General features: G+C 57.2%; 1 protein-coding gene across 1 annotated transcript in view; it reads right to left on the reverse strand.

The window, feature by feature from the left end:
* Positions 1-2823: 2823 nt before the first annotated feature.
* Positions 2824-17619, reverse strand: part of EDC3 (enhancer of mRNA decapping 3) — a 33283-nt gene continuing 18487 nt past the window's right edge. The window contains exons 4-6 of the mRNA XM_009911594.2: positions 7087-7240; positions 5271-5488; positions 2824-3549 (exon numbers count right to left, since the gene is read on the reverse strand). Of these exons, the coding sequence (XP_009909896.1) occupies positions 3215-3549; positions 5271-5488; positions 7087-7240 (707 nt within the window). The 3' untranslated portion in view covers positions 2824-3214. The remainder of the gene's footprint in view (positions 3550-5270; positions 5489-7086; positions 7241-17619) is intronic.

Genomic DNA, 17619 nt, shown 5'->3' on the forward strand with positions numbered 1-17619 from the left:
ACACAGTGCAGTGAGCTTCACCTCTCGGTGACCAGAGCAGCACTCACAGGCAGTTCCTGGGCTGGTGGTGAAGGGCAGAAACTAGGCTCAAACACAGCTAAAAACAAAACCCAAACCACCCCCAGAGTGTTCCATTTTTTGAGGTGGGGGGGCAGGGGAGAGGGGAAAAAACCCCACCCTGACCTCCTTGTGGGTCTCCCAGAGCTCCAGAGGAGCTCCCAGCTGCAGGTGAGAGGTGGGTCATGGGGGTGAGGCCAGCACCTCCCAAAGGAAAAACCTTTGTAGCCGAGGGAAAGCACAGCCCAGTGCCTAAAGCACTCCAGAAAGTGAAGTTCAGCCGTGCCAAGCACAGCCCAAAGCTGCCTGCTGGGCCATGAATGCTGCAGGTCCCTGAGGCCTGGCACGCCTCCTCCTCAGGGGAGGGCTTGCGCCCTCCTGCTGTGCAATACCTTGTTTTGGTTAAAGGGGGAGGGAGGGGGAGCCTATTGCTGCACGGGGCCTCGCTGCTTCCTGGAGCCACCTGGCAGTGGGGACAGAGCCGAGTCTGCTGCCATCCCTGCACACACCCACACAAAAGCTGCTTCGGTGTCCTTCGGGGCAGCCTGGGGGGAGGTGGAGAAGGAGCCTGTGAAGAAGCCTCGATTATTTCTACCCTGCTGCTGGAGGCAAAGCTGCAGCCTGGCACAAGGAAAGCAGCAGTGGAGGCAGCTGAGGCCTCTTATTGCATGTGGCGAGCAAGGGGAGTGCAAAAGGGGAAGGGGGCTAAAGCCAGAGCTGTGCTGCAGCAGCCACCAGGCCGTGGTTCTCCACTTTGTCACCTCCTCTGCCTGGCTCAAGACAGGATGAGGCTCAAAACAAACCCAAGAAGAGGGCAGAGGGAAGCCTCCTGTTTTGTGGCTTAACCAACCCCAGCGTGGCTGAGGGGGAACCAGAGCCACCACAGCCCCACCTGAGCCCTGGCTTCCCTGAGGAGTAGCTGCCATGGCTGTGCCCTTTCAAGAGGGGGAGGAGGGTTGGAAGGCCCCTGGCACAGCACTGCCTCCTCTAAAACCACTCAGCCTAAGCCAGCAGATGCAGGTCCAGGTCCCTCGGAGGTGGGGAGCAGCTCAGGGTGGGAGCCAGGGCTCCAGCCCCCTGGGGCCTGCTGAGGTAGATAGGCCAAGGTGCAGGGTTTGGTCCAGGAAGAGGCCTGGGGGAGCTGTGTGCCTTCCCCACCCCTCCACACTTGCAGGCAGGAGGAACCACTCCATTTTCAAGCAGGGAAGCCTCTTCCCTCCTCCTTGGACACCGTTTGGCCCTTGTCTAAGCAGAAGCAGCGGAAGCCAAGCACCTGACCCCTACCTCCTCACTTCTAGGAGCACCAGTGGGCCACAGCTCGGCCAGGGGGGGCTCTCCCTGCTTAGCAGAGCAGCTACAGCAGTAGGTGACCATTGGCACACATCCCTGCCCTGCAGCCTCTGAGGGGATCCAGCTGCCCTGGAGGAAAGGTCCCCTTTGAAGCTCTCCCAGCTGCCAGAACAGGGTCTCTGAGCTTTCAGAGCTCTGGGGCCAGGTAAGGTACCAGAAGAAGAGCAGAGCTCCAAGCAGTGCTCACACTCACAGCAGCACTGGGAGCTGCTCGGTGAGAACAGGGCCCCTGCTTGGAATTCTGCATCCCTGAGGGAACAGCTTGGCCTTGTGGCACCTCCTGCATCACTCAGCACTCCTCCAGGGCTCCTACCAGGCACAGAGCCTCCAGGGAGCTCAGGGCCAGCACCATGGCCTCCTGAGGCTGGCCAGCTGATGGCTTCTGGGCCTGTCCCTGCTCTCAGCACCAAGGGGGCAGGAGATCACCCAACCCACCCCTTGCTGAGGTGAGCACAGTACAGCAGCAGCTGGCAGAGCAACCTGGGCTAGATCCAGCCCCCATGGTAATTCAGCTGAGAACCTCCTGCTGCTCCAGGAGGGCAGTAGCCTTCACCCTGCCCTCTCCTGCCTGTAAACAGGACTGGGGGCTCCAGGCCTTCCCCAAGCTGGGTCTCAAGCACAGGGATGCACACACTCAGGCCCACCCTCCGTGCAGGCTTCAAGCCCAAAGGGAATGAGCAGATCCAGAAGCTGCTTCCCAAACTGCACTGAGGGGAGGAGGGAGAGTGGAAGCACTGGGGAGAACCTCACCCAAACATCACCTGCCCCATACACACCAAAGTCAGAGTGATGCTGCCCTGCTTCACCACTGCCTTCCCTTATTCAGCCACTCACTGTGCTAGGAAGAAGAACCAACCAAACCAAACCTAACCTAACCCAAGACTCCTCTGGCAAAGTTCTTCCCCCAAAGCCACCTGGCACCCACAGAGCCTGCTGCTCCCACCAAGCCAACCAACAAGCAGCCAACAGGGGGTACAAGCAAGTAAGGCCTAGCTGAGGACATCACTGCTCCCAGAGCACCTGAGGCCTGAGAGCTGCTGGCTCATGACACATTCCAAGAGGGAAAGCTCTCCCCCAGGGTCTGGGGGGCAGAGCAAGCTACAGCTGCCCTCAGGAACATAAAACAGGGGAGGGGGAAGTAAAAAAACACAAAGAGAGAACAAGAGAACCAAACCAAGTCCTCCCTCCCCCAACTGCAACAGAAGGGATTCCTAACACACCCCAAGGGGTGCTGCTCCCACCAGGACAGCCTGGCTGGGGTCTCCCTGCCCCAGCAGGACAAGAAAAAAACCTAAGTCTCACATTTCCAACCCCCCCCCCCCGCTTTGCTTGCACCACCTCCAGGTGCACTCAACAGCCTCCTAGGCTGGGCCCAGGCAGCATCTCCCTGCCTGCCCCTTTCCCCCCATGGCACAAGAGAAGGGAAAGGGCTCTGCAGGAGCTTTTTGCTTCCTCCTTGGGTTTTCTCTTCTGTTGGCTTTTTGTCTGTTTGTTTCTCCTGTTTATTCTTTCTTCTTGGTTTGGTGTTTTTCCTTTGTTTCATTTCAGTATGATTCTGGGGGGGTGGGGGTGGGGTTGTTTGTTTAAACACACAAACTTCCCTTTCTCCTGGAAGGCCAAAAAATGCTCTCCAGAACTTCACATCCTTAAGGCGTCACGAGTTTACTAGGTCAGGATCCACACTTGGGCAGCTTCCTTGACAGACCTCCTCCTCCTCCTCTCCATCATCATCATCATCATCATCTTCATCATCATCATCTTCCTCCTGCCTCTCTCTTCTCTCCAGAGCCTCGTGGCTGGCTGGGCTCTAGGTGGAGTGCAGGGGGATGACGAATTTGCAGCCAAAAGGGGAGTGGTAGTTGATGCCCACCTCCTGAAAGACCTTCTGGGGGATGCCAATGTCACAGAGGTACAGGCGCCCTGCCCTCTCGCCCAGGGGCAGGGGCAGGCCCAAGGCCAGCGACCACTTGGCCTCGATGCCCTGCTCCAGCTCGTTGATGGGAGGGTCTATGCTGAGGACAGGTGCCCTGTTCTGGTTGGCCCAGTCCACCACTGCTTTGTACCAAGGCTGATCCCTCAGGAAGGCATTTTCGTGACAATCCAGGCAGTTGATCACCAGGTCCACAGGGGTGTCGGGCAGATCTGAAAGGCAGGGAGACCACTGAGTGCTCAGCACCAACCTCAAGCACCAGGCTGAAGGCTTGGTGCCTCCCCCTCTCCTTGCAGGGCCTCACTGGGCCCAGCCTGCCCTCACCTGCTGTTAACTGCTGCCAAAGACACCCACACTGACTTCTAAAAGCTCTTCAGAGCTCTGGGGAGTGTTCATAGAGTCACAGAATTGTCAGGGCTGGAAGGGAGCTCAGGGCTCAGCCAGCTCCAACCCCCTGCCATGGGCAGGGACACCTCACACCACAGCAGGTTGCTCACAGCCACCTCCAGCCTGGCTGCAAACACCTCCAGGGATGAGGCTTCCACCACCTCCCTGGGCAGCCTGTGCCAGGCTCTCACCACCCTCCTGAGCAACAACTTCCTCACATCCAATCTGAATGTCCCCATTTCTACTTCTGCTCCATCCTCCCCAGTTCTATCCCTCCCTGACACCCTCAAAAGTCCCTCCCCAGCTTTCTTGGAGCCCCCTGCAGATCCTGGAAGGCCACAAGGTGGTCTCCTCAGAGCCTTCTCTTCTGTCCTTGATAGGAAATCTTTTATCATCTTCTAGAACAGAGGAGCAGCTCAGGCAGCACAGGGCAAGCCCCTCACCACCCCACAAACCAACCTATTTCCCAGCCTTGTTTCTCCCAGGCAGCTGAAAGAAGCCAGGGTAGGAAACATTGCTGGTGAGCCACCAAAGGGCAGCCAGCTCTCAGAGGAGATGGAGCCCCAGCCTGTGCAGGGCCACACCAAGAGATGTGAATGGTGACAGCTGCTGGGACTGGTCCAGCAAAGCTGTCTGCCTGGGTGGAAGCAGCAGCTGGCTGCCCATGGAGTGGCAGCTCTGATGTGCCGGCCAAGGCAGGGCCTTGTCCCCAGAGAAGGGCTGCTCTGTCTCCCGGCCAGACGGCAGCTCTTCCGCATCCCTTCAGCCAGGAAACAGCTGCCCCGGCACAAGCCCTGCGCGGCGCAGCCCCTCCCGGCCGCTGCGGTCCCACCGGCCTGCGGAGGGGCCACTAGGTGGCGCCAGCAGACCGGGCAGGCAGCAGGGAGAACGGAGCTTCAGAGAATGGAAGGGACCTTAGAGCTCATCCAGTTCCAACCCCCTGCCACGGGCAGGGACACCTCCCACCAGCCCAGGCTGCTGGAGGCCTTATCCAACCTGGCCCTAAACACCTCCAGGGAGGGGGCATCCACAGCCTCCCTGGGCAACCTGTGCCAGTGTCTCCCCAGCCTCACTGGGAAGAATTTCTTCATCTTCAGTCTCCATCTGCCCTCTTCCAGCTCAAAGCTACTGCCCTTCATCCTATCACTCCAAGCCCTGATCAAAAGTCCCTTCCTAGCTTTCTTGTAGCCTCCTTCAGGTACTGTGAGGCTGCTCTGAGGTGTCCCTGGAGCCCTTCCCTTCTCCAGCCTGAGCAGCTCCAACTCTCCCAGCCTGTCCCGGAGAGGAGGTTCTCCAGCCCTCTGATCATCTTGGTGGCCTGCTCAGGACCTGCTCCAGCAGCTCCCCTTCAGCACACACCTGCCAAATATTGGCTTTTTCTAACCCTTTTTGAATACTGCTTCTCACTCTGCTCTTGCCACTACCCAGCTGACCCAAGACCCTGCCACATTTTGAACTTCAGCAGAGGAGGGGAAAAAAAAAAGAGAGACCCCAAGAAAAGCAGCAGAGCACAGGCGAGGAGCAGCTCTGCCCCCAGGGGCCTTACCTTTGACACTGGACACCTGCTGGCCTTGTGTCTTGCTGAAGAGGTTCAGCTCGTTGGTGATGGACTCCAGCATCTTGACGAAGTTGGGGAGGAAGAGGATGACCTGGACGTCGTGGTTGGAGAGGTGCCGCCCGCAGCTGATGCCCTGCGCCCCCTTCACGTGGGGGCCGCACAGCAGGGCGACCGTGGGCCGCTGGTGCACGTTCTTGGGGTTCAGCCTGAAAGAAACAGAGCAGCAGGGGACTGCTGATCAACTCCCAGAGCCTCTCCCCGCTGCTTCCTGCCAGAGGAAAAGAGGAGCAGCCGGATGCAAGCTGCCAGGTGCTCTGCAAGCCTCGGGCCACCACATCCTCCGCGGCGCTGCCCCTCCTCAGCGGCTCTGCCCGCAGCTGCCCTGCAAGCCCTCCTCACACCTGCGGCAGGGAGCATGAGCTCTAGGAGCCCTCACTCCCAGGAGGGCGTTGAAGGGCTGGAGTGGGCCCAGAGGAGGGCAACCAAGCTGGGGAAGGGTCTGGAGAAGAGGGCTGGGGAGGAGCAGCTGAGGGAGCTGGGGGTGTTCAGCCTGGAGAAAAGGGAGGCTGAGAGGAGACCTCACTGCTCCCTACAGCTCCCTGGAAGGAGGCTGGAGCCAGGTGGGGGTTGGTCCCTTCTAAGGTGATAGAACAAGAGGAAATGGCCTGAAATTGTGCCAGGGGAGGTTTAGGTTGGAGATGAGGAAAAGTTCCTTCACTGCAGGAGTGGTCAGGGACTGGCACAGGCTGCCCAGGGAGGTGGTGGAGGCACCGTCCCTGCAAGTGTTCCAGAGACCTGTGGCCATGGCACTTGAGGACATGGTTTAGTGGCCAGGGTGGGGTTGGGTCAGTGGCTGGACTCCACCTTGGTGGTCTTTTCCAACCAAAAGAATGCAGCAAGGTCCCAATCTGTCTTGGTTCATCACCAAGCAAGCCCAGCTCTGCCGCAGCATCACTTTCCAGAGGCTTTCTTCTCTCTGGCCCTGTGACTTGAGCAGAGAGCTAACTGCACCAGCTTGAAGCATGGGGTGAGTGACCTCTGTCAGCACAGCTGCAGCTCAAAAAGAGAAGGGAAAAAAGATCCTTTCTACTGCCTAAGCCTCATCAGCTGCAAAATAAACACCAGGGACAGCCAGCAGGGTCGAGTGCACCCTTAGTCAGCACACCTGCAGATGGCACCAAGCTGTGTGGTGCAGCTGATGTGCCTGAGGGACAGGATCCTTCCAGAGGGCTCTGGAGAAGCTCAGGAACTGGGTCTGTGTGAACCTCAGGAGGTTCAGCAATGCCAAGTGCAAGGTGGTGCACATGGGGCAGGGTAACCCCTGGCATCAGCACAGGCTGGAAAGCAGCCCTGAGGAGGACTTGGGGGTGCTAGGGGATGAAAAACTGGACATGAGCTGGCACAAAGCACTGCCAGCCCAGCTCCAGCCACGTCCTGGGCTGACCCCCAGCAGCATGGGCAGCAGGGGCAGCGAGGGGATTGGCTGCTGAGGCCTCCTTGCAGCACTGGGGCCAGCTCTGGAGCCCTCAGCACAGCACAGACAGAGACCTGTTGGAGCAGGGCCAGAGGAGGCCACAGCAGTGAGGAGAAAAATGTGGGACACAGAAGCCAAAGAGCAGCCCTCAGTGAGTCACTGATCCAAGACAGGACCTGCAGCCAGCCCTTTCCTAGAGAGGGGAACAAAGCAGCCTGGCTGGGGAGAGCTGCTCCAAGCCCTCCTCCTGCTTCAGCAAGCCTGAGCCTCACACTTGTGCTCAGGCTCCTTTGGAAGCCGGCTGACAGGCAAGCTGGGGCAGAGCCTTACCTGTTGGGTCCCCCAAGGAGGCTGAGGGCCATCTGGCTGGCACACACTCCTGTCATCTCCAGCCTCCTCTCCAGAGTCAGCCCATGCTTCTCTGCCACCGACAGCAGTTTCTTGTGCAGCTCGTAGGACACGCTCGGGACAACCAGCCCGGAGTCTGGGGGGCAGAGAGAGGGGAGGGAGAACCAGCTGTGAGCAGAAGACTTCTCCAGAATGCTGCAGACTGGCCTGGGCTTAGATGACAGCTCTTGGACATCGTGACAGGGAGGTGGTTTAGTAGCTGTCAAGCTGCTTGCTTAACACAGTCACCCAACTGCCTTCTGAGAGCATCAATCGAATCCAACCTCCTGCATCACAGGAACCTTCCTCTGAGTGAAGCAGAGGCAGCTAAAGACAGCTGCTGGCCTTCAAAGAACAGGTGGCCACCAAAATCCAGCTTCAGAAACACAGGCACTGAGGAGGCCTTTTCCACTCCACTCAGCACTGCTGGGGCCACACCTTGAGTCCTGGGGTCAGTTTTGGACTCCATGCTCCAAGGAGGACATTGAGAGGGTGAAACAGGGCCACAGAAGGGCAGCAAGGCTGGGGAGGAGCAGCTGAGGGAACTGGAGGTGTTCAGCCTGGAGGAGGCTGAGAGGAGACCTCACTGCTCTCTACAACTCCCTGAAAGGAGGCTGGAGCCAGGTGGGGGTTGGTCTGTTCTCTGAAGGAACAAGTAACAGCATGAGAGGAAATGGCCTCAAGTAGCACCAGGGGAGGTTTAGGTTGGACATCAGAAGAAACTTCTTCACTTGAAAGGGTTCTCAAACACTGGCACAGGCTGCCCAGGGAGGTGACTGAACCCCCATCCCTGGAGGTGTTTCAGAGAGGCAGAGAGGTGGTGCTGGGGGACCTGGTTTAGCAGCAGCCTTGGCAGAGTCAGAGAGTGGTTGGACTTGACCTTAAAGGTCTTTTCCAACTGAAGCAATTCTGTGACCAAACTCCCTCTTGACCACCTCCAGGCCACCAGTGCTTTAACTCCTACCCCTTCCCAAAGACATTTCACTGTTCCTCATCACTGTGTAAAGCAGGAGGACAGCTGTGACTTCATTCCCCACAGCTGGGACACACTGACCAGCCCAAACCTGCAGCCCCCACCCCACTGCTCCCAACCAACCAACCAAGCTGAGCTGTGGCCTGCCAGAAGAGCTGGCCTCTGGCACAGAAGCTGAGCCATGATACTCTGAAGCAGCAGGGGAAGGAGGTGGCTGAAAGAATGAAAAACAGGCTGTAGGGGGGAAAAAGAGACAGAAAAGCCCTTGTCAGACATTGCTGCCAGCCTGCTCTGCCAGCCAGGAAACACTCCAGCAGGAGGATGGAGGGAAAACAAACAAAGAGAGGCTTTGTGCAGCGGTGAGAACAGTGCCCTGCAGCTGTCAGCAACACCATCCTTCCCCCTGGCTTCAGCAGCAGCCTTGCCTGCCATCAGCAGGTAAGGGGAACACTGCACTGGGGGACTCTGTAGCTTTTCCTCCTCCAAGCAGGCTGAGCTGGCACTGTCCTGGCAGAAATAAACATCTGTGAGCTCTGCTGGCAATAAACACAGAGGGATGGGATGGGATGGGATGGGATGGGATGGGATGGGATGGGATGGGATGGGGCAGACCAGGTCGGAAGAGACCTTCAAGATCATCACATCCTACCTATCATCCAACACCACCTAATCAACTTAGCCATGGCACCAAGCACCCCATCAAGTCTCCTCCTGAACACCTCCAGTGATGGGGACTCCACCACCTCCCTGGGCAGCACATTCCAATGGCCAATCTCTCTCTCTGTGAAGAATTTCTTCCTAACATCCAGCCTAAACTTCCCCTGGCACAGCTTGAGACTGTGTCCTCTGTTCTGGTGCTGCTTGCCTGCCTGGGAGAAGAGACCAACCCCCACCTGGCTACAACCTCCCTTCAGGGAGTTGTAGAGGGCAATGAGGTCTCCCCTGAGCCTCCTCTTCTCCAAGCTAAGCAACCCCAGCTCCCTCAGCCTCTCCTCACAGGGCTGTGCTCCAGACCCCTCCCCAGCTTTGTTGCCCTTCTCTGGACACTTTCCTGCAGCTCAACTTCCTTCCTAAACTGAGGGGCCCAGAACTGGACACAGGACTCAAGGTGTGGCCTAACCAGTGCAGTGTACAGGGGCAGAATGACCTCCCTGCTCCTGCTGGCCACACTGTTCCTGATGCAGGCCAGGATGCCCTTGGCCCTCCTGGGCACACTGCTGGCTCATGCTGAGGGAGCCACAGCAGTTTTTTGGTGCTGTGTGGAGTAGAGAAGTACAAGGGAAGGAAAAACCTTGGTGGGGAGAGAAGTGCCAAAAGCCAGAGAGGGGAGAGCCCTGAGCAGCTTCAGCCACCTAAATCAGCCTCCTCATTCCACCTGCTCTCTGCACACAGAGGAAGGCAGCTGTAGGTGCTCTCTACAGCTCCCTGCAAGGAGGCTGGAGCCAAGTGGGGGTCAGACTCTTCTCCCTAGGGACAAGCACCAGGACAAGAGGAAATGGCCTCCAGTTGCAGCAGGGGAGGTTTAGGTTGGATGTTGGGGAAAATGTCTTCACCAAAAGAGTGGTCAAGCCCTGGAAGAGGCTGCCCAAGGAGGCAGTGGAGTCACCACCCCTGAGGGGTTTCAAAAGCAGGGTGGAGGGTGGTGCTGAGGGCTGTGCTTTAGCAAGAGACTTGGCAGTGCTGGGTTAACAGTTGGACTCAATCACCTCAAAGGTCTTTTCCAGCCTAAACAACTCCACCATTCCCCAAAGCAACTCAGATATCTGAGCCCCTTTGCTCCACATTTGAGACTTTGCCCCTATGAGAGCTTTTCTTCCCCCAAAACATTCCCCTGCAAGGCCTGGATGCCCTCAACTGCCTTGCAGCTAAGGAGCAGCACAGCTGAATTCCCTCCCAGCCTGGGATGGCCACAGAGCTGGAGCACAGCTGCCAGCAAGGGAAGCTCCCAGCAACTTCTGTCCCCAGCATTCCCAAGCCCTGCCCTCAGCTGAACAAGCAGTCCCAGCACAGCCAGGCTGAGCAAGGCCTCTGAATTTACTCCTGCAGGCAGAGGAGGTGCAGAGGAGTCTGTTCCCACGACTCTAGAAGGTGCAGGACTCCCATCAGCTGCCCTGCCTCTGAACTGGGGCAAAAGAGCAGCCACCTGGGTGCTCAGACTGCCTGTGCTGGCTGCAAAGAGTGGTGGGAAGATGACACAGCCCAGAGGAAATGCTCTGCAGCAACAGGAGCTCAGAGGGGAACCATCACAGCATGCACATCCACTGGGAGAGGAGACCAAACAGCTCCTCATGGGCTTGGGCCCTTCTGCAGACCAAAAACACACAGCAAGGAGCAGCTGTGGCAAGCAGGGGCCACCTGCAACAGAGAGCAGCAGCACCTCTTGCAGTGGTGAGGAGTTGCTCACACTGCCACCCTTCCCCAGGGTGGCCCAGGCCCAAAGCAGTGAAGTCAAGCAAGTTTTGTCACAGAGTCACACAATGCCTCGGGTTGGAAGGGACCCCCAAAGGTCATCTTGGCCAACCAAACCCCTGGTGGCCAGCAGGGGCACCTTTAACATCTTGGACTCAACCTCCAGAGGTCCCTTCTAACCCCTAGCATCCTGTGATAGATCAGGTTGCTCAGGGCCCCATCCAGTTTGGCCTTGAATCATAGAATTGTCAGGGTTGGAAGGGACCTCAAGGCTCAGCCAGCTCCAACCCCCTGCCATGGGCAGGGACACCTCACACTGCAGCAGGTTGCTCACAGCCACCTCCAGCCTGGCTGCAAACACCTCCAGGCAGGAGGCTTCCACCACCTCCCTGGGCAGCCTGTGCCAGGCTCTCACCACCCTCATGGGGAACAACTTCTTCCTAACATCCAATCTGAATCTCCCCACTTCTAGTTTTGCTCCATCCCCCCCAGTCCTATCCTTCCCTGACACCCTCAAAAGTCCCTCCCCAGCTTTCCTGGAGCCCCCAGCAGATCCTGGAAGGCCACAAGAAGGTCTTCTCAGAGCCTTCTCTTCTCCAGACTGAACAGCCCTAACTCCCTCAGTGTGTCCTCACAGCAGAGCAGCTCCAGCCCTCTGCTCATCCTCAGGGCCCTTCTCTGGACACCTTCCAGCCCCTCCAGATGATGTCTGCAGGGGAGGGGTCACCACCACCTCCTCTCTCTCTTTTCTTCATCTGGAGGTTTTTCCAAGGCAAAAGAGAAGAAAATGCCATGGGAAGAGAAGCTGCTGAATCCTTCTGGCCTTCCCTTCTGCCCTCACCAGCTCCTGAGCCAGCCCCAGAGGGCCCAGGCATGCCCCAAACACTTGGCCTCGCACGCCAAGCGCCCATTAAGCTCCCTCAGCTGACAGTCCCTCGTTGCAGGCAGCACAGGGGCAAGCAGGCACCTTATCAGAGTCCCTTCAGACTCCTGCTAGCAGCTGCTGAAGGTTGGGAGTCCTGAGGCCCTCAGAGCCCTCAGCCTGGGCAGCAGCCAGGCACCTGCCCCGGGCTCCCAGCCCCCCCGGGGCTCCCGCCCCTTGGTGCTCCTGCTGTGCAAGCTTGAGGGAGGGCCTGGAACGAGTGACCCCAGGTCAGGATCCCTCCCAGAGCCTTTGCTGGGACTCAGCCTCTGCCAAGCTGAAGCAGGGGGGGCTCCCAAGCTGGGCTTTGGGTCCTTCTGACTGCAAACTCCCTGCTTACCTTTTTGTTGAAGCCCCCTCCCAGACCAGGAGCACAGAATTGTCTCAGCTGGAAAAAGACCTTCAAGATCACCAAGGCTGAGCCCTCAGCTCTGCAACACCTCCAGGGATGGGGATGCAGCCACCTCCTGGGCAGCCTTACCCAGGTCTTAACCACTCTTGCAGGGGAAAAAAAAGTTTCCCTACTGTCCAACCTAAACCTGCCCAGGAGCAACTGGAAGCTGTTTCCTCTCATCCTAGCACTTCTTACCTGGCTCCAACCTCCCTTCAGGGAGTTGTAGAGAGCAATGAGGTCTCCCCCCACCCTCCTTCCCCCAGGCTAAGCAACTCCAGTTCCCTCAGCTGCCCTTCCCCAGCTTTGCTGCCCTTCTCTGGACCCACTCCAGCATCTCAATGTTCTTCTTGGAGCAAAGGGCCCAAAACTGAACCCAACACAGCTGAGCACAACAGGCCAGCCACTGGCAGAGGGCCTCTGGGTCTCCAGATTAAACAACTCCCAGTACCACAGAATCACCAAGGCTGGAAGAGACCTCAAAGATCATCAAGTCCAACCTGTCCCCACAGACCTCATGGCTAGACCATGGCACCAAGGGCCACATCCAATCCCCTCTTGAACACCTCCAGGGATGGGGACTCCACCACCTCCCTGGGCAGCACATTCCAATGCCTAACAACTCTCTCTGGGAAGAACTTTCTCCTCACCTCCAGCCTAAACTTCCCCTGGCACAGCTTGAGACTGTGTCCTCTTGTTCTGGTGCTGGGTGCCTGGGAGAAGAGACCAACCCCCTCCTGGCTACAACCTCCCTTCAGGGAGTTGTAGAGGGCAATGAGGTCTCCCCTGAGCCTCCTCTTCTCCAGGCTAAGCAACCCCAGCTCCCTCAGCCTCTCCTCACAGGGCTGTGCTCAAGGCCTCTCCCCAGCCTTGTTGCCCTTCTCTGGACACCTTCAAGTCTCTCAATGTCCTTCCTAAGCTGAGGGGCCCAGAACTGGACACAGGACTCAAGGTGTGGCCTAACCAGTGCAGGGTACAGGGGCACAATGACTTCCCTGCTCCTGCTCCAGTCCCCTCAGCACCAGGCACCTACCCCATTTAGCACAACTCCTCCCAGCACCTTCCCCATAACCACTGAGACCTTTCCCCAACGAGTCAGCCCCCAGGTCACCACCACGGAGCCAGCAGCTCGGTGCCCAGGGGGTTAACAGAAAGGGGGTTACTGGGAGGCAGCAGAGGCAGGAGCTGAACTTTGATTGAGCATGCCAAGGCTTACACTTTGTCCTAATTGCTGCCTCTGAAGAGCAGGCTGAAATGCCAAGAGAACTTCCCTTCTTCACACTCACTCACGCAAGGCCCAACCAGTCAGACCTGCTTATCACCACCAGGCTGAGGGAGTTAAATAAACTCTGGCAGCAAGTGCTGGAGCAGGGGAGGTGCAAACCCCAGGAACAATAAGAGTGCTGCAGCAGAGCTGAGCCCCTGCCAGCCCTAATTATGTTTGGGTTGGACACTGCAGCTTTTATTGTTCGGTAATGAAGGCAATAAAATTAATTAGCCCAGGCCTTTTAATATTGAATCAATGCATTTTACAGCTGCCTGCAACAACAACAGCAACAAAGGCAGGCAGAGAGAGAGAGAGACTTTGCATAGTCTTGTGACAGGCAGGGGGGTGCTGCTGCAGCCTGGTGTGTTTGAGGCACTGTCCTGGGCACTACGGCTGGGACCAAGGTCATTATGCACTGGCAGATAGGTGCTGGTAGGGTTCAAACAGCCTGTGCCAGCAGGAGTGCTGAGCTAACCCTCAACAAGTGAAAAAGAGAAGAGTTTTCCTCCAGGGGAACACTGCTGTCAGAAGCCCCAATGCCTCCTGTGCTTGCAGCTGCAGGGGAAAAAAGGTGAAGCTGGCTGCTGGAGTAGCTGAGGGTCAGCCCCGCTCCTCCTCCTGCAGCTCTCCAGCACCGAGGTCTCTCCCCTCAGCCTCCTCTTCTCCAGGCTCAACCACCCCAGGTCCCTCTGCATGAGTGTGGCTGAGAGCAGCAGCTTCTCCATAACCATTCAGCCCTTTCCCTCAATCACTTCCTCGAGAACCACAGAAAGGTTTGGCTTGGAAGAGACCTCTGCAGCTCACCCAGTCCAAGCCCCTCTGCAGTCAGCAGGGGCAGCCTCAACTAGATCAGGTTGCCCAGAGCCCTGGCAAGTCTCACTTTTGAGTATCTCCAGGGATGGGGCCTCAACCACCTCCCTGGGCAACCTGTTCCACCAGCCTCATGGTGCAGAAGTTGTCCTTAAAATCCAATCTAAATCTCTTCTGCGCTAGGTTGAAGCTGCTACCCCTCGTCCTGGCCCTGCAGGCCTTTGCTAACAGTCTCTCTCCAGCCTGGCAGGTTGTTGTTAGGTCTCTTCTCCAGGCTGCACACCCCCAGCTCCCTCAGCCTGCCCCCCACAGCAAAGGTGCTCCAGCCCCCTGATCATTTAACCCCCAGGCAAGCTGCAGGAGCAGAGGAGATGGAACCAGCCTGAAAGCTGTTTAGGAGTTAAGATCCTCACCCTCAACTCCTTCCTTCAGCAAGAAATTCCAGCTCCCACAGCCACCTCATGCTCTCAGACTCTAACTCTTGTCCCCTCCATGCTGCTGGGACATTACCTGCTGGCTTTGGCTGGTTGTAAACCTGGAGCCACCTGCTTGCAGACTCAGCAAAACCCCCCCAAACAGGAATGATTTTCCTTCCCCCCCCCCCTCCCCTTAAGGGCTGGATTTTGGGGAGGCTTCCTCTTCATTAGTTTTTTAATGAAGGCAAATTCTCTGCCAGCTCTGGCTGACCTTCCCCTGTCAGCTTCTCCCAGCACAATTCCCTCCAGCTGAGAGGGAAAAAAAACCACCCACCACAAACCAAACAAAAAACCCCTAACCCCTCATCCCAGGGACAAAAGAGACTCTGCCCCAGGCCTGCTTTGTTTTCTCCTGTGGTTGGATCAAGTGAACTTCGTTTGCACCCGACCCCGAGATCCCAGGGACACTTCACACACTCAGCACAGTCACTGCCAGGCAGCCAGCCACAGCCTGAAGAGCTGAAAGCTACAGAGAGGAGAAAAGTCAGTCAAGGACAGGGCACACCAGAAAAATAAATCAAAGCCACACTGTGGGCATCACCCTCCCAGGGCAGGCTCAGGGGAGTTTGGCAGTCAAGAGTCCCAGCACATTAACTCTGCCTGCTGCATCCCTTCACTCCTAGATGCCACATTTGCCCCTTGGGATGGGCTGCCCAGGGAGGTGGTGGAGGCACCATCCCTGGAGGTGTTTAGGAAGAGACTGGATGGGGTGCTTGGTGCCATGGTTGAGTTGATTAGATGGTGCTGGGTGGTAGGTTGGACTTGGTGATCTCAAAAGGTCTCTTCCAACCTGGTCAATTCTATTCTATTCAATTCAATTCTCCTTCCCTATCTCCTTACCCCAAGGTGGGGGGGGAAAGGCTTCTTGAAGGGACAAGCTTGAAGGTTTTTTCCTAAGAGGAATCACAGAATGGGAGGGGCTGGAAGGGACCTTGAGAGCTCATCCAGTCCAACCCTCCTGCCAGAGCAGGAGCACCGAGAGCAGATCACCCAGGAAAGGAAGACAGAGACATGTGTGAGGCACTGAACAGGCTGCTCAGGGAAGTGCTGGAGGCAAGAAATGTGTGGATGTGGCCCTTGGGGTCATGGAGGTTGCTGGGTAGAAGGCTGGACTTGATCTCAGAGGTTTTTTCCAACCTTAGGGACTTTACTTGTTCTGAGAGTATGAGCACAGCCCTGCTTTCAGTCTTGAATTTCTGGAGCTTGAAAGGTCCCAGCAGGGACACCAAGATGCAAAGCCCCCCCATTTTCTACCTGAACAGCATCAACTAGGAGAGTGCCTGCTTTGGACAACATCTTAGCAGCACATCAGAGCTAGTGGCATACAGCCCTCCCTTACTCATCTCCTCCTCCTTACTCATAATCCACCACTACTCAACAAGCCAGGAATGGGCTACAGGCATCTGCACCCCCTGTGCCACATGGGGATTGCAATTGGTGGCCACAGTGCAGGCCAGGCAGAGTTTAATCCAGTGTAATCATCAGGAACTGGAAGCCACGGTATGCATGTGGTATGTGCTGGCGTGATCAGAGAAGGCTAAGAGGGGAGGAGGGATGAAGAGTGAAAAGGAACCACTTGGACAGCCTGGGATGCTTGGGATTACAGGATGCAGAGTCACTGAATGGTGACCTGAGACACTCCATCTACTGCCAATTCCTCTGAGCTCCACCAGACCCACAGGAGGTTGGCTCTGCTGAAAGATCTGAATCCAAACCACAGAGCTGCTCAAGCACAGGTCACTGCAATGCCAGTAACAGCAGCAGGAGACAGACACGTGGAAATTGCCTAGCTGGCCAGCTCTGGAAGCAGAAGACAGCTCCCACAAGGAGCAGCAATCCCAGGGCGCTGCAGCAGTGGCATTGCCCCTTTCAAGCATCATGCAGCAGTAAGTAAAGAGACAGATGGAGAGCAGCCAACCCAAGAGAGTGAAGAGCAGCTCCTTGTGGGGCCTTGGGGATGAACTGAGTTCAGCCATGCAGGAAGGCTCTGCAGAGGCATCTGGACAGGCTGGATCAGTGGGCCAAGGCCAGAGGGATGAGGCTCAACAAGGCCAAATGCTGCCCCTGCATGTATCACAGTATCACTAAGGCTGGAACAGACCTCGAGGATCACCAAGTCCAACCTGTCCCCACAGACCTCATGGCTAGACCATGGCACCAAGTGCCACATCCAATCCCCTCTTGAACACCTCCAGGGATGGGGACTCCACCACCTCCCTGGGCAGCACATCCCAATGGCTAACAACTCTCTCTGGGAAGAACTTTCTCCTCACCTCCAGCCTAAACCTCCCCTGGCACAGCTTGAGACTGTGTCCTCTTGTTCTGGTGCTCGTTGCCTGGAAGAAGAGACCAACCCCCTCCTGGCTACAACCTCCCTTCAGGCAGTTGTAGAGGGCAATGAGGTCTCCCCTGAGCCTTCTCTTCTGCAGGCTAAGCAACCCCAGCTCCCTCAGCCTCTCCTCACAGGGCTGTGCTCAAGGCCTCTCCCCAGCCTTGTTGCCCTTCTCTGGACACCTTCAAGTCTCTCAATGTCCTTCCTAAGCTGAGGGGCCCAGAACTGGACACAGCACTCAAGGTGTGGCCTAACCAGTGCAGAGTCCAGGGGCACAATGACTTCCCTGCTCCTGCTGGCCACACTATTCCTGATGCAGGCCAGGATGCCCTTGGCCTTCTTGGCCCCCTGGGCACACTGCTGGCTCATGTTCAGGCAGCTGTCACTCAGCACCCCCAGCTCCCTCTCTGTTTGGCAGCTCTCAGCCACTCTGCCCCCAGCCTGTAGCTCTGCCTGGGGTTGCTGTGGCCAAAGTGCAGCCCCTGGCCCTTGGACTTGTTGAATGCCATCCTGTTGGCCTCTGCCCATCTGTCCAGCCTGGCAAGGTCCCTCTGCAGAGCCCTTCTGCCCTCTGACTGACCAACCTCTGCTCCCAGCTTGGTGCCATCTGCACACTTGCTGATGACTGATGTGGGTCACAACAAGCCAAGGAACACTCCAGGCTTGGGGAAGAGTGGCTGGGAACTGCCCAGCAGAAAAGGACTTGGGGGTGCTGGTTGCCAGCCAGCTGAAGATGAGCCACTTGTGAGCCCAGGTGGCCAAGAAGGCCAACTGCAGCTTGGCCTGGAGCAGCGATAGTGTGGCCAGCAGGAGCAGGAAAGGGATTGTCCCTCTTCATTCAGGCCATGTCTTGGGCTCAGTTTTGGGCCCTGCACTCCAAGGAGGGCATTGAGGGG

The sequence above is a fragment of the Dryobates pubescens genome, chromosome 17 (assembly GCF_014839835.1).
Source record: "Dryobates pubescens isolate bDryPub1 chromosome 17, bDryPub1.pri, whole genome shotgun sequence".
Classification (NCBI taxonomy): Eukaryota; Metazoa; Chordata; class Aves; order Piciformes; family Picidae; genus Dryobates; species Dryobates pubescens.